The sequence below is a fragment of the Chionomys nivalis genome, chromosome 13 (genome assembly GCF_950005125.1).
Source record: "Chionomys nivalis chromosome 13, mChiNiv1.1, whole genome shotgun sequence".
Lineage (NCBI taxonomy): Eukaryota > Metazoa > Chordata > Mammalia > Rodentia > Cricetidae > Chionomys > Chionomys nivalis.
Window position 1 is genome coordinate 40,002,236 of NC_080098.1, and position 14,236 is coordinate 40,016,471.

The 14,236-nt window shown below is 40.8% G+C and overlaps 1 protein-coding gene across 1 annotated transcript in view; it reads right to left on the reverse strand.

The window, feature by feature from the left end:
* Positions 1-1,364: 1,364 nt before the first annotated feature.
* Positions 1,365-14,236, reverse strand: part of Epdr1 (ependymin related 1) — a 31,332-nt gene continuing 18,460 nt past the window's right edge. Inside the window, exons 2-3 of the mRNA XM_057786892.1 lie at positions 4,533-4,741; positions 1,365-3,050 (exon numbers count right to left, since the gene is read on the reverse strand). Coding sequence (XP_057642875.1) covers positions 2,854-3,050; positions 4,533-4,741 — 406 coding nt within the window. The 3' untranslated portion in view covers positions 1,365-2,853. The remainder of the gene's footprint in view (positions 3,051-4,532; positions 4,742-14,236) is intronic.

The window sequence follows — 14,236 nt, forward strand, 5'->3', positions numbered from 1 at the left end:
AATGAGTTATGGGCCCAGTATTTTTCTGCATGTTAACTGAGTTTGTAATTCCACCCTAAAGCAAATAAAAATGTATTTCTATTATTACTATCCTAGCAATGTTTGTAAAAGAGATGATTATTGATGACAGGATGTCTATAAAATTCAATTTGTTTTTAAAGTGGCATTTAAAATTATTCACAAATCTTGGGCTGAAGAAACTCATTCTCATCCAGCTGAAATTGTGGAATTATTTTGACTAGAAATGAATGACAGATGCATTGTTTCTTCAGCTGAGGTACTTTTGTGGCTAAAGAAAAGCTAGATCTATGCATCTGGAGAAGTTGAAAACACCTGATGGTATGGGCAGTAGACAGGCAGTGACTGAAAGGAATCATGGGAATGCTGAGGGTAGAGGCGGTAGAAGAATCCAGCAAGAGTTAAGTGGGGGCTTTTGATTGGTGTGATCTTAGTGTAGTAGGAATTGTCTGTGCCTCACAGAACATTTCCACTGAGATACAACTTTGATCCTCTTTAAATATTTGAATAACTTTTAGGTGTGTCCCAGATTCCAATTTTAAGAAGCTACATGTGGCAAAGCTTCCAATAAGAAAGTCATCTTCATCATAAGAGAATGTCTGGAACCAGAATGTCCAGGCAGGCACCAGAATCTCCATGCAGGCACCTTGACTCCCATAGCTGTAGAAAGCAGGTGATAGCTCTAAGTTATGGCTTTTCATTTGTTTTTGTGAAGGGGTTTAATCACTAGAATGGATCAAATGAAAAAGGAAAACACACTCACTTTCTGTATTCATGAGTAAGATAGGTTTTACTTCTTGCTTTGATTGTGAATATGGCCAGGGATGTGCCCAGAGTTAAGACTGAGCAAAGATCTGTGGTTTGGATTGGACAAAAGTTTTTCTGTGGGTGAGGATATGGGAAGCAGGCAAATACTGCCACAAATTCTTCGTAGGCTGGAACTCTTGGAATGCCGCAGTGCCATTCTTGGTCTTTGGCCTCCACTCTTCTTTGTGATCCCAGGTATCAGAATAGCTACTGTAGAGGGCAGGTGCTTGGTGTTGGCTTATAATTATGAATGTATTACAGATAATGAGAACAGGGCAGTTCCTAGAAAATAGACCAGAGGAATGCTAGCAGGTGAAAATACTCTTCCCAAAACCAAGGATGGCAAGAACGCAGATCTCAGGATAACCGAGGAGATGGATGCAAATGTCAGCTGTAAGAACTACACTCTCACATTAGCTGGGGTCCTGATCAGCGGTGAAGACTGAGGGAGAAAACCAGATCAAGACTGGCTTTGAAACTTCCTTCTGAGCCAGGCAACTGAAGAATGGACGTTAGAGAAGATGAGACTTAGTAGGCTCTGAAGAGAGGATAACCAATCTGGTTTTTATTATGGGAAGTATTTTACTTACTAATTACAGAAGAGTTTTCACTTCCTTATAATTGAGTTCATCCATATTTATTACAGAAACAAACACATGAAAGAACAATTTGTTAGATGTCATTAAACTTGTTTAAGTGTATAATAAATTACAATGTAGATTGTTTTCAGCATAAAGCAAGCATCACACATGTCTCTTGATAACTAAAGATGATACATGGCCAAATGAAGCACAGTTATAGAAGAATCTCGAATAGTAAGTCTTCCTAGCAATCAGAGAACCCAACCCTGATTAACAGATGAGGAAACTGAACACCAACAGTTGGTGAGCTCCTCTACAAACGCTGAGGGCACTGACTACGTGCCAGGCACTTGCTTGGTGCTGGAGATATTAAAGTAAACAGAAAGAACATGGTACCCGTACTCAAGGAGCTCTTAGCCAGGATAGTGGAGAGCGGTTTCCAGTGATCAGGAAATCCTCACATAGCATAATGAGTATTGTGAACAAGGCATGCCAAACTGCAAGGTGCAATGAATGCAGGTGTGGGAGGAGCTTGTACAGGTCACATGTGAGCTGACCTTAGAAGCATGAGCAGAGGTCATACTGACACAGCTTTAGTGAAATGGAGTTCCAACAGAGTCAAGGCAAGAGCAGGCATAGTGCATTTAATACTTAAAGGAGTTAAGCGTAAAAGAGAATTCTAGTCCCGACTTCGGGGGCCTCCCAGCTCAGTGCTGTTTTAGGGGCCTGTCTGCTCACTAGAAAATATATGAAGGTTCACCTCACTAATCAGTACTCTAGCAAAGCAGCACACCTGGCTCTCACTTCATCTCACATGGGAATAATAAGATTGCCCAAGCCTCCTGCTTAAAGCTTGCTTTTCCTTTCAGAGCAATCATTACTCCCTATTATAAACTTCTGCTTCCATGCAGAGCATCTACATTCATTGGGTCATGCCACAGAATTCAAGTCTGGAAGGAATCTTAAAGGATCATTTTTTCAGTAGCCAGAGGTAGGGGTGGGGTCAGCGGGAACTGTTGCTATCCTGGTGCAAGCAAGGGACTTCCTTTATAAGGAGAGAATTGAACTAAATCATTCTATACTTTATTATCACCTTCAGTTCTTCGTGGCAGTAATAAAGCATTCATCCCTGCAGAGGCAAACTCCTTGTACCCACTCTCATCCCTTCCTTCTCTACTGCATGGACTACACACTGCACAGAGAAAGGGTGGCCCCAGATGGCATTAGAAGTGTGCAAAGTGTCGTTGTCAGGCAGCTGAGGCTAACACGAGTTCTCCACTGAAAATGGAGTTGAGCAATTGGCATCAGATGTACAAGAAACCCCACATCTGTGTTTATTCTCCTAAAGTGATCTATTTCCATTGAAGAGTTGCATCCAAACCAGTCTCTAATCCATTTCCAGACAGACTCACTAAGGTTCGAGGTGGTCGCTTCTGTCCCAGCAAGTTCACCAAGAGCAGTCCTCCCTCATCTTCTCTGGTTGTGCTGTCTGGCATGTACTCGGTGGGATGAACACAGAGGGGTCCTTAATTCCTAGCTGCACATCAAAAAACCGAGTGGACAGGACCACAGTGTAATTCCTAATGAAAGTCTCCTGGACTGGGTAACAATCCTTGGCTGTGTAAACGCCGATCCAGGTTTCATCTAAAGAGGAAAAAGTTGACCTTTTCAGAGAGAAGATAGGCAAGATTCCGGTACATTTTCTTTTTGTGATAAAATACAGTTAACATAAGAGGCACCTTTTAGCTTTGTAAGGATGCATTTTGGAGGCATCCACATTGTTTTACAATTATCACCGCTTACTTTGCAACGTTCCCAAACTGAAACTTGTTCAGTGGCTTCCCATCTTCCTCTCCTCCAATCCCTTGCAACCAGCATGCTACTGACTGACTGATACTGATTTAGGTACTTCATGTACACAGTATTTATCATTTGTGACTGGCTTACTTCCCTTAACATAATATCCTCAAAATTCATTAATTTATTACACATGCCAGAATTCATATCCCTTCCTTTCAAAGGATGAACACTAGTCTACCAAAGACATGCATCACATTTTGTTTATTCACTTATCTGATGATGGTATCTGGGTTGTTTCCAACAGTTGGATACCAGGAACGAACCCACTATAAACAGAGCTGTACAAATAACTCTGTAAGTCTTTGTAATCATTCTTTTGACTCTATCTTCAGAGCTGAATGCTCTGGACCATATGACAATGTGGTTAATGTTTTGGTTAAATTCCACACTATTTCCCACAGACTGAATGTCTACTCTTTGTGTCTCAAAACAACTTCAGAATGAAAAGGAATTGCTTTGTCTTAAAGCAGGCCTGTTTGTATTCAGAATAATGGAGCAGGTCTGGACATTGCAGCTTTAAGAAGGGATGGTGGAGAAGGAAATGATGGTATCTAATTCAGGAGTATTTTTGGAAAGAATTCCTCTCAGGTCACAGTCCTCATGGAGATCATGAAAAGTCTACAGCAAAGGGTGAGGACATAAATTTCAAAGTGCCAGAGGCATGAAAGTAACACTAGACGATAGAGGTGTTCCAACAACCCACTAAGTGTTGTAATAGGAGCGGCGGGGCTGCGTCCCCGGCACCCGGCCGCCCGCATGGCTTTGCCCGAAATAATTACACGGAAACTGTATTCTTTTAAACACTGCCTGGCCCATTAGTTCCAGCCTCTTATTGGTTAGCTCTTACATATTGATCTAACCCATTTCTAATATTCTGTGTAGCCCCACGAGCTGGATTACCAGGGAGGATCTTAACCTGCGTCTGTCTGGAGTGGGAGAATCATGGTGACTGCCTGACTCAGCTTCTTTCTCCCAGCATTCTCTTCTGTTTACTCCACCCACCTAAGGTTTGGCCTATCAAATGGGCTTAGGCAGTTTCTTTATTACTTAACCAATGAAACAAAAGATAGAAAGATATCACTCCCACATCAACTAAGAAAGCAGTTACACATAGTTGCAAACTACACAAGAGGACTTATGTGGGTTTTAAAACTCATCTAAGTATGCAAGTTCCCTAACAACTACCTTGCTGAAGGGACTTAGAAGAAGACAATATGCCCCCAACATATACCCTAAAATGAAGTACATGAATTCTTCCATCCTTACAGGATCTGGCTGTCTTTCTGTCAGACCACTCCTGGACTGTGATCTGCTCCTGTGGCCCCCCAATGGAGTACTGATCTTCAAAGGTAGAATTCTGGGGAATGTCGAGAGGGTCCCAGGGTTCTGTCAAGGAGATCTTTGCACACTGTTTGGTGGCTTGTTCAATCTGAAACATCACTCCATCCTTATAGAGCAAAATGTATTCAAATAATCTGAAATGTGGATTAAAAGAAAACCAGTTAAGGATGTTAAAACCATCACGGCTTTCATTAGCACAGATCCCAAAGGCTTTTGATATAAATTATTATATAAATTACTTTAAAACGATAGCAAATCATTTGTTCTCTATTGACTTTATTCACATCAAACACCCAACTGTGGAAAAAAAAATAAAATTTAGAAGTTAAACTTGACAGTTCATGAGGTGAATTCTTGTCAGTGAACAACTACATGCTAAACCCCAGGCTTAGGCTACCAACATGAGGAAGACATGTGCATTTCACAGCTGCTTATGATAATTTGTTTAGTCGGACAAAGAATGACTTCCCTTTGGTTAGTATCCTGGAGCATTAAATCAAGGAATTAAAGAAATATCCCATAAGACAGCACTCGCTACAGACATGTAGACCAAGCACCTACACTCACTGCCTGGAAAACCTTCACAGTTAATTGTTCTGTTGACAGAAGGCACTCTGTGTGTAGCCTGAGGAGCCTGGGGCAGTAAGGACAGAGGTTAAGGAACCTCCAGAGTAAAGGACTCATAAAGCAAGCTTGCTTACCTGCTTTCTATCTCCTCTAGGACTTCATGCACTAAAGGGGCATGGCGAGAGGAAGGTATCCTGAGTCTTACAACTATATCTGAGCCAGAAGTCTCTAGGTATGCTGTGTTGTATCTCTTTTTTGTTTGTTTGTTTTTGTTTTTTGTTTTGTTTTGTTTTTCGAGACAGGGTTTCTCTGTGGTTTTGGAGCCTGTCCTGGAACTAGCTCTTGTAGACCAGGCTGGACTTGAACTCACAGAGATTCGCCTGCCTCTGCCTTCCAAGTGCTGGGATTAAAGGCGTGCGCCACCAACGCCCGGCTGTGTTGTATCTCTTAAAGCTAAGCAGTCTTGGTATTTTGTAAAGCCTCTGGGCCATGGTCAGTTCAAAACTCAGGACACTAGTGCTGCTTGAGCAGAATGGGAACTGAGAACACGACCTTAGAAAATGTATTTCAAAAGTGAGCAGAGGACCCCCTCCTGGCATGGGTTCAATTCCAGCACCACAAGGAAAATGGGTGGCCAACTAATGATTTCTACTGAATGAGCCTTAGGCTGCACAAAACATGCTCATTTAGGATGTGTGCTCATTATGCAAATTCTGTATATAAAATTATTTGCTTCACAATAAGGCATTATCAATAATGATACCTATTTTGTCAAAACAGTATCACTATTAGCATTATACTTGGAGTTTCTATTAGGTAGTATAGAAATACAATCATGACCTCATTTTATATATTTACATATATCCTGCCTATTTCAGGATACATATATTCCAGAAAAGTTATGAACCAGCTTACAAGGGTAAAACAAACAATGAATGGAAAGATTACATGCATTTAAAGGTAGGAGTGGCTATGGAAAGAAAATAATACACATTTGTAAGATACTATTTATAAAGGGAGTTAATGTGGGGCTAGAGAGGTGGCTCAGTGGTCAAAGAGCTTGTGGTATGAGCATGGACTTGAGTTTGGATCCCCAGCATCCAAATAAAACTGGACATGAAAACGGATTCCTGCAACTCCAGCACTGGGTGATGCAGATGAGAGAGATGGGTCTCTGAACTAATTGGCCAACCAGCATAGCCAAGTCAATGAATTTCAGGTTCAGTAACAGACCTGGTCTTAAAATTATGTGAAGAGTGGATAAAAAAAGGTACCCAGGGTCCACTTCTGGCCTCCACATGTATGACCACATCCATTCACATGCGCACATGCATACGCTTATACTAACAAATGCATAGACACATATACAAAACCAGTACATATTTACCACACACATAAACATTGCTTTAAATGGAGCCAATCTCTTCTGATATGCATGTAGGGTCCACATAGAATGGTCAGCATTTTGCAGTGTGGGGTTGGAATGCCAATACTATCTCCCAGTCATTTAAGTCTCCAACACAATAGAACCTAAACATTCATTGACTAAATTTAGAAATGTCAACAACAGATTTGTGAGCACAGTCCATGACTAAACATAAGAATCTCTGCCCATAAGCCAATCACAATCTATGGTGCTTTAATGACCAGGTGGCCACCCAAGAAGCACTGTTGTGCACCCTCAGAGACACAGCTGAATCGTTCCCCCCACTGTTAGTCTTGTTCTATGTTTTGCAAGGCCTGTAGTGTGCAAGCAGTGATAACAGTCTCCTGAAGGACTCATCATGATGTGTATGAGGATGCCTTCTTAAGAACACTGCCATCAGCCCCTAGCATTCATCTTTCCCATAGAGACCTTGCCACCCATGCCAGGGCTTACTGCATCTCTTTTCTGGATTTCCTGGACAGCTCCCTTGGGTATCATCAAATTTGTGCCTCTAGTTTCTGTCACCCCCACAAATGACATTGTGTCTAAGGTTTGATGAGAGTTTGGCTCAAGAGGTTAGGAAGGAACACGTGAGTGGTAAAGCGTGTGCTTCCAGCATTAACATGTCAGGAAATAAGTGATCCAATTTCTCACTGTTCAGTTGCCGACTTTGATCACCAAGATAGGTGATAACACAGATGTCTCCATGAGAAATTAGCCACCAGTGCTGGATTATACTTTGTGATGCTAAGAATGTCCTTGTCTGGTGTTGGTTTTAAACTTCATTGCCCATTAGGTGCTTTAACAATTTTTAGATGTATTATCTTATTTATTGCTCAGGTGTAGCATGCATGTGTGCATGTATGTGTGTGAGAGAGACACACATATACACACACAGAGGGAGGGAGGGAGAGAGAGAGAGAGAGACGGAGGGAGGGAGGGAGGAAGGGAGGCAGGGAGGGAGAAGCAGGGCTAGCTAGGTAGTTTGTACGTACAAGTCCATGTTCCTACTGAGGTCAGAGGACAACTTGCTGGAGTTGGCACTCTGGGAAGTTTCCAGTGAGAAAAAGCAAGTGGTAAATAAATGCCGTTAGCTGTTGTAATACCTTGGTAGCCTTCACCTAGAAATTTTAGGTACAAATCATTTCCTAGATCAATTATTTCATGAGAAGTTGGTATAGTAAGACCAAGGGCAGAATAAAGGACGGTTGCCTGTGCCATCTAATTCCTGCAGGATAACATTACTCTAAAGGCTCCGTATGTTAGGTATTTCAAGCACCATCTCCTGCCCAGTCACTGAGAAGTCCTTCCAGGCAGTGTCTGCTCACACTGACCCCGTTGACCTTTGAACGCTTGATGACGTTCTGAGATAGCAGGTATCCCAGGCTCGGTGAGGAAATTCTGATCAGACTTGATGCGAAGCAACCTAGAAATCAGCGTGAGGCAACAGACATCATTGCTGGCGTGGCCTTTCAGCTATCAGAGCTTCTTATGCTGACAAAATCATAAATACATATTGCTATTTCCAGTTGAAACTTAATATTGTAGATTTTCATTACTGCTTTTACATTTATCTTTTCCATTAAAAATGTTTCCAGAATTATTAGCAAATCGATGTATGTGCTTTATACTATAACCAAACTGTTATGAAAACAAAAATGTGGAATAGAGTTGTAATTTTCATCACAGGAATTTTGTCCTTAGACTGGAATTTTGGGAGCCTTGAAATCGATACTGTGCTAAAATGTTCAAGCAGAATAAGCCGACGCCCTGTGTGATTATGCTTCCAGATTAATAATCATTAGCTTCCTTTGTTTCAGTTTCTTCTAAATTTAGGGACTCTATACTCCTCTCTTTTGGTTTAATTTTACTATTTAAACATGATAAAATGTCATGTTTTGAAACTCAAGCTGCTCTAGAAAAGCCTTCTGAGGGAAATCCCTCTTCTATTTCAATCTCTCTCCTTCTCATCCCTATGGATATCACTTTTCATCAGCTTCCATCTTATTTTCTGTTTCTTTCCCATTCTTACACAGACAAAAGCACCACTTGGCTCTCTGCTGTTTAAGAGATGCAACGTCATCTGAAACAGAACACCCGGGTCAGAAGGTAAGACCATGAGTGGTTGTTTTAAACATTACCAGATTTCTCTCCTGAATGCCTGCTTTCTTTACAGTCCTGCCAAAAGAGGATGCTGCCAAACTTGTATTTGTGCCCATCTGATAAGTCAGGGAATCAGAATCCTAAGGCTAATTTTTAGACCTTAAAAATATATAATGTCCTTACAAAAGATGACACAAACCTAAAGGATAATGCTTCAGAAAACTTACACAGTGCATAGTCTAGGAGTTCAGACCCAGATCAAGGCAACACAGCACAGAAGTCAGGCTCCTCATCTTCCCAGGCTCTGCCCTTCTGATGAGCGGGATGGTTTTTACTCTTACAGAGCAGCTGAACAAACTTACACCTGTCAAAACATCGCCCTTTGTTTTCTTGTGAAAAACAAGTCTGCTATCAAGTTTGGAGACTTTTTATCTCCAGTTTTCTGTTTATCTATCTGTTTATTATTTTGCCTTTTATGCCTAAATTATAGATATTCTTGGCTATAGTTTTACAATGGAAAGAATTTTTACAATTTAAGTAAGATTTTTTTTTATTGTTTCTGAATTCTTTTCACTCCTAAAAAACTATCCCCTGACCTCATGTTTATGAAGGGATGACCCCATGCTCTCTGGTTTTTCCCCTTATATTAATAACTTTAAACTAAATTGCAGTTTATTTTTATATATGGTGTAATATCTAAAAACTAAGCTTATTGTTTTACAGTTGCTACAACAGCATTATTGAACAGTCTATCTTTCCTTGGCGATGGGAGATGGACCACCATGGACTCAGTCTCCAGCTGTACCTGGATTTACTTCAGGGCTTTTCCTTCCAGTCTGCTGAATTGCATGTCTCTTCACCAGAACTACATTGGTTTATTTAGAAAACTTAAAGTAGGCATCAGCTATTGCTTTCTTCTTTGTCAGAGTTTTGATGGATATGTGGGATCTAACGCTTTTCCAAATGAAGTGAGAATGAACTGTTTAGCTCGAATCAACCAACACTCATTTGCTGGCATTTTTATCTTGCTTGACTTAAACATACAGTTTGTTGTTAAAAGAATAATACCTTATCATGTAAATTTATCCTAGCCTTTCCAAATACATAGGCCCACTTTTGATATTTATGATTTAGTAATTTAAAAAATTTTCCCTAACAAGTCATTCGTTTTTCCTTTAATTCCTTTTTATCTGTTGCTAGAATAAATGAAACTTTCCCTTGCCTGTTAGTATATAACATGTCATTATATATATATATATACACATGCGCAATGTATACTATATATGTATATATATGTGTATACATACATACATACATACATATATATATACACACACACACACACACACATTACGTGTTTTTTGTTTGAGATAGGGTTTCTCTGTGTATCAGCTCTGGCTATTCTAAAACTTGCTTTGTAGACCAGGCTGGCCTCAAACTCACAGAGATCCACCTGACTCTGCCTCCTGAATGCAGGAGATTAAAGGCACGGGCAACCACCATCCAGCTAGATTACAGATTTTTTTTTTTTTATTCTTTTTTAATTAAAATTTCCACCTGCTCCCCGTTTCCCATTTCCCTCCCCTCCTCCCAAATATTGCCCCCTCCCCCCACTTCCCTCCCCCTATCCCCACTCCTCTTCTCCTCCCCCCACACCATTCCCCCTCCCTCTTGATACTGAAGAGCAGTCCAAATTCTCTGCCCTGCGGGAAGACGAAGGTCTTCTGTCTACTTCCAGGAAGGTGAGCATCTAAACAGGCTAAGCTCCCACAAAGCCGGTTCATGTATTAGGATCGAAACCTAGTGCCATTGTCCTTGGCTTCTCATCTGCCTTCATTGTCCGCCATGCTCAGAGAGTCCGGAATCAACCCATGCTTATTCAGTCCCAGACCAGCTGGCCTTGGTGGGCTCCCAATAAATCAGTTCCACTGTCACAGTGGGTGGGTGCATCCCTCGTGGTCCTGATTTTTTGCTCATGTTCTCCCTCCTTCTGCTCCTCATTTGGACCTTAAGAGCTCAGACCGTTGCTCCAAATTGAGACTCTGTCTCTACCTCGATCCATCGCCAGATGAAGGTTCCGTCCCGATGAAACTTCTCGGCACCTACACAGGAACTCCTGGATGCCCCAATGAGCCAGGGACTAAGGGAAGTAGGGCGCAGGCAGAGCAGGTCCAGCAGATCACAGCAGAGACTCTAGATTACAGATTTTTATTGTTAAATTTATGCTCAACCATCTTACTGAATCCTCTTAACGCTTAAATTCAGTTTTGATTTTTATTTTCAAAGCTGACTACAGGAATTTCTTTGATAAATATGTCTCTTCATTTCTCTTTCCTAACTCTCATCCTCTAAGCATTTTCTCTGGCTATGCTATCTATAAAACCAACATTATTAAGCAGAGTAGAAGTGATGGGTGTCCTTCCTTGTCCTTAGCTAAGTGGGAGAAAGACTATGACCCCAATGCTAAAATACATGGGTTTTATTTGTCATGATAAGAAACTGTCATTATTTCCTACAAAATACTTTCTACCAATCATGTTTATTGAATTTGATCAACTGCTTTTCCATCAGACTAAGAATATTTTCATGTGTACCTTGTCTTAAATGTGTTTTCTTCAAAAAAGAAACTATTATTGCATCCCTCTGATAAATCTCTCTTGTTTATGTTATATTTTTAATGTACTATTGGACTCTATTAGCTAGTTAGGAATTTTGATCAACAGTAATACTATCTATCTATCTATCTATCTATCTATCTATCTTTCTATTATGGGAAATTGCAATACTTTTAATAGATTCCCATTTATCTTGTATATAATCCATGAACTGGTTCTTAATTCATTGTCATTTAAATGATTCCCATAGTTCTGTTGATGTCAATGGTGCTAACTACACTTTGGAGATTATAATTTGTTTTACTTTCTTGTTTTAAATACCTTTAATGGGAATACAGAAGGATTGTTGGATCATAAGAACATCCCCTTTTATAAAATGTTGCTGTTTCTCCCAAATGGGTCTTAGAGTTTTGAATTGGATGGTCTCTGCACTCAAGTGTTTATTAGAAGGTTATCCTACCATGAGGAGGGAGAAAACTTGCTAATGTTTTCCTTTGGTGTAAAGCTTTTGAACAGTGAAAGGCGTTGCAGAAAGCTTCGGCATGGAGCCAAGAAATACCATTCACTAACCCTTAGTTGTCTGGTTACAATTTTAGCCTCCTCATTTCTAATATCTGAGTGTTCCAAAAATTTGAATCTCAGCGTGCTTTAATGAAGATTATGGAAACAATGGACATTCAATGGCTGTACAAGTGTCGGCCATCATTGCTCTGTTGAAAAAATACGAGATTTGTGTATATTGTCACTAGCTAACATCCAACAAAGAAATCATTCTTCTAACATGTACAGGTAAATAACTTACAATGTGGAAAGGGGGTTAATTGGTATGGGTGGGATTGAGGGCTGGAGGAAAAATTCCTGACTGCTATGGCAAATATCTTCATAAGAGGTACAACAGGCATTTCCACTCCTTCCTCTCATCTTTTCTCAAACTGGAAGCAGAGGGAATCATATAATTTATTCTTTGTTGGCTTTTGGGCTCTGGCCAAAGACCTTAGGGAAAACCTATAAAGAAAGAAATACTGACTCTTTCTCTCAGAAAAAGAGAGAGCGCCTGTCAAATTCTACTTTACGTACTTCTTGTCTTTGAATGTCTTTGGATACAGACATGGGGCTTGTAAGTCAGTGTGCCAGCTGGCAACTCTGAGACAACATTCTGGAAAGGGCATGGCAACAGACAGGAAAGCTTAGGGTTTAGAAGAAGTTTTTACATGAAACTTAGGAACATGCGTCATAACCATGGGTTCTTAACTGCAAATCTCTCCTGGTGTCAGCTTTTCTGACACCAGTTGATCATCACTATTGGGGCAGTTAATAACCCTACATCACAAACACTGTGTATGGACCCTTATGAAAGGTGTATGAGAGTCTTCCCTTGTAGAATGAGCAAGGTTAAAGTACTTGGCTAATCTTAGAATCTAAAATATTGAAGTCTAGCCTGAGAGTGAGTTGACATAACTAGCTACTACTTGAAGAGATAAAAAGGAAATTATCCTCTGGCTTGAATTGGGGTACTCAGGAGAAAGGGAAATGACCTGAGGTGAAGCCTACAGATTGACAGATTCAGCTGGCTGGCTGTCACTAGCAATTTTATCTTTATAAATGTATTAAAATATGTATGTTTCTGTATCTGGTCCCATCAGCTGCTGGAGGAAGCCTCTCTGAGGATGACTGGGCTAGGCACTGATCCTATGAATGTAGCAGAATATCATTAGGAATCATTTCACTGACTTTTTTGTAAGTGTGTTTAGTTCTACCCTAGGTATCTGAGCCATCCCACTTCTGGATCCCGGCCATTTAGGCAGTGTCAGCATGCCTTCTTGTGGTGTGGGCCTCAGGTGAGATCAGTTGGGCACTCCCACCAGGTCTGAGTCACCAGCACATCTTTCAGGAAGAGCAGGTTGTGGGTCACAGATTTTGTGGCTGGGTTAGTGTTCCAGTACCGTCACTGGAAGTCTAGCCTGGTCACAGAAAGCTGGTTCAGGTTCCTTTTTATCCATTAGTAGGAATCCTTGCTAGGGTCAATCTCCTAAGTCCTAGGATGCTTCCACTGCACTAGGTTTCCACATTGTCTCCTAAAAGCCCACCTATTCCATTTAACTCTCCCTGTACTATCTTGCTCATACTTCCCCTCCCCTACCTGATACTTCCTGTTCTCATGTCCCCTGTCCCAAGTCCATCTATAAAACCTATTTTGTTTCCCGTTCCCAGGAAGATGTACACATCCTACCTAAACCTCTCCTCTTCATCTAACTTCTCTGGATCCACAGTCAAACATTCGGTGACACGAACGTATCCTTACAGAAGATGGAGAGGATAGATTATAGAAGTCAGAGGTTTTACAAGAAGATGGCCCATCGAGTCAACTAAGGAGGGTTCACAGGGTCACAGAGACTAAAGTGACAACCACAGAGCCTGAACGGGTCTGCACTAGGTCCTGTTGTGGATATTTTCACACTGTGTGAAGATATATAGCTGCAGTTGTTTCAATAAAGAGTTGTATGGCCAATAACTGGGCCTTTAAATTTTTATGTGTTTTCAAAAGAAAAAGAACTAGACACCAATAAAGGTAAATAGCCCAGGTGATTCAGCCTCAGAATGCCTCTGTTGCAGTTTCCTCAAAATTCTGCATCCAGAACAACTTCAAAGCTGCTAGCTCAGATGGTCCAGCCTCACAGACTATTCAGCCAAGACTCCAGATAAGCTCTCCACGTTCTCATCACACGTAGACCAAACAAAAAATAATAAAGCTACCTCTTCTGGTACTTAACCATTATCTCAATTTTCTCAGGGTCCCCTAAAGGTGATGATGCTGCCAGACAATAGGAAGCAGTCTGGAGAACATGATGTCCTCATTCCAAAGAGGTAGGGTGGTTTATGGTTTATCATTGTTTAGAGAGGTTCAGTACAAGTTGTTA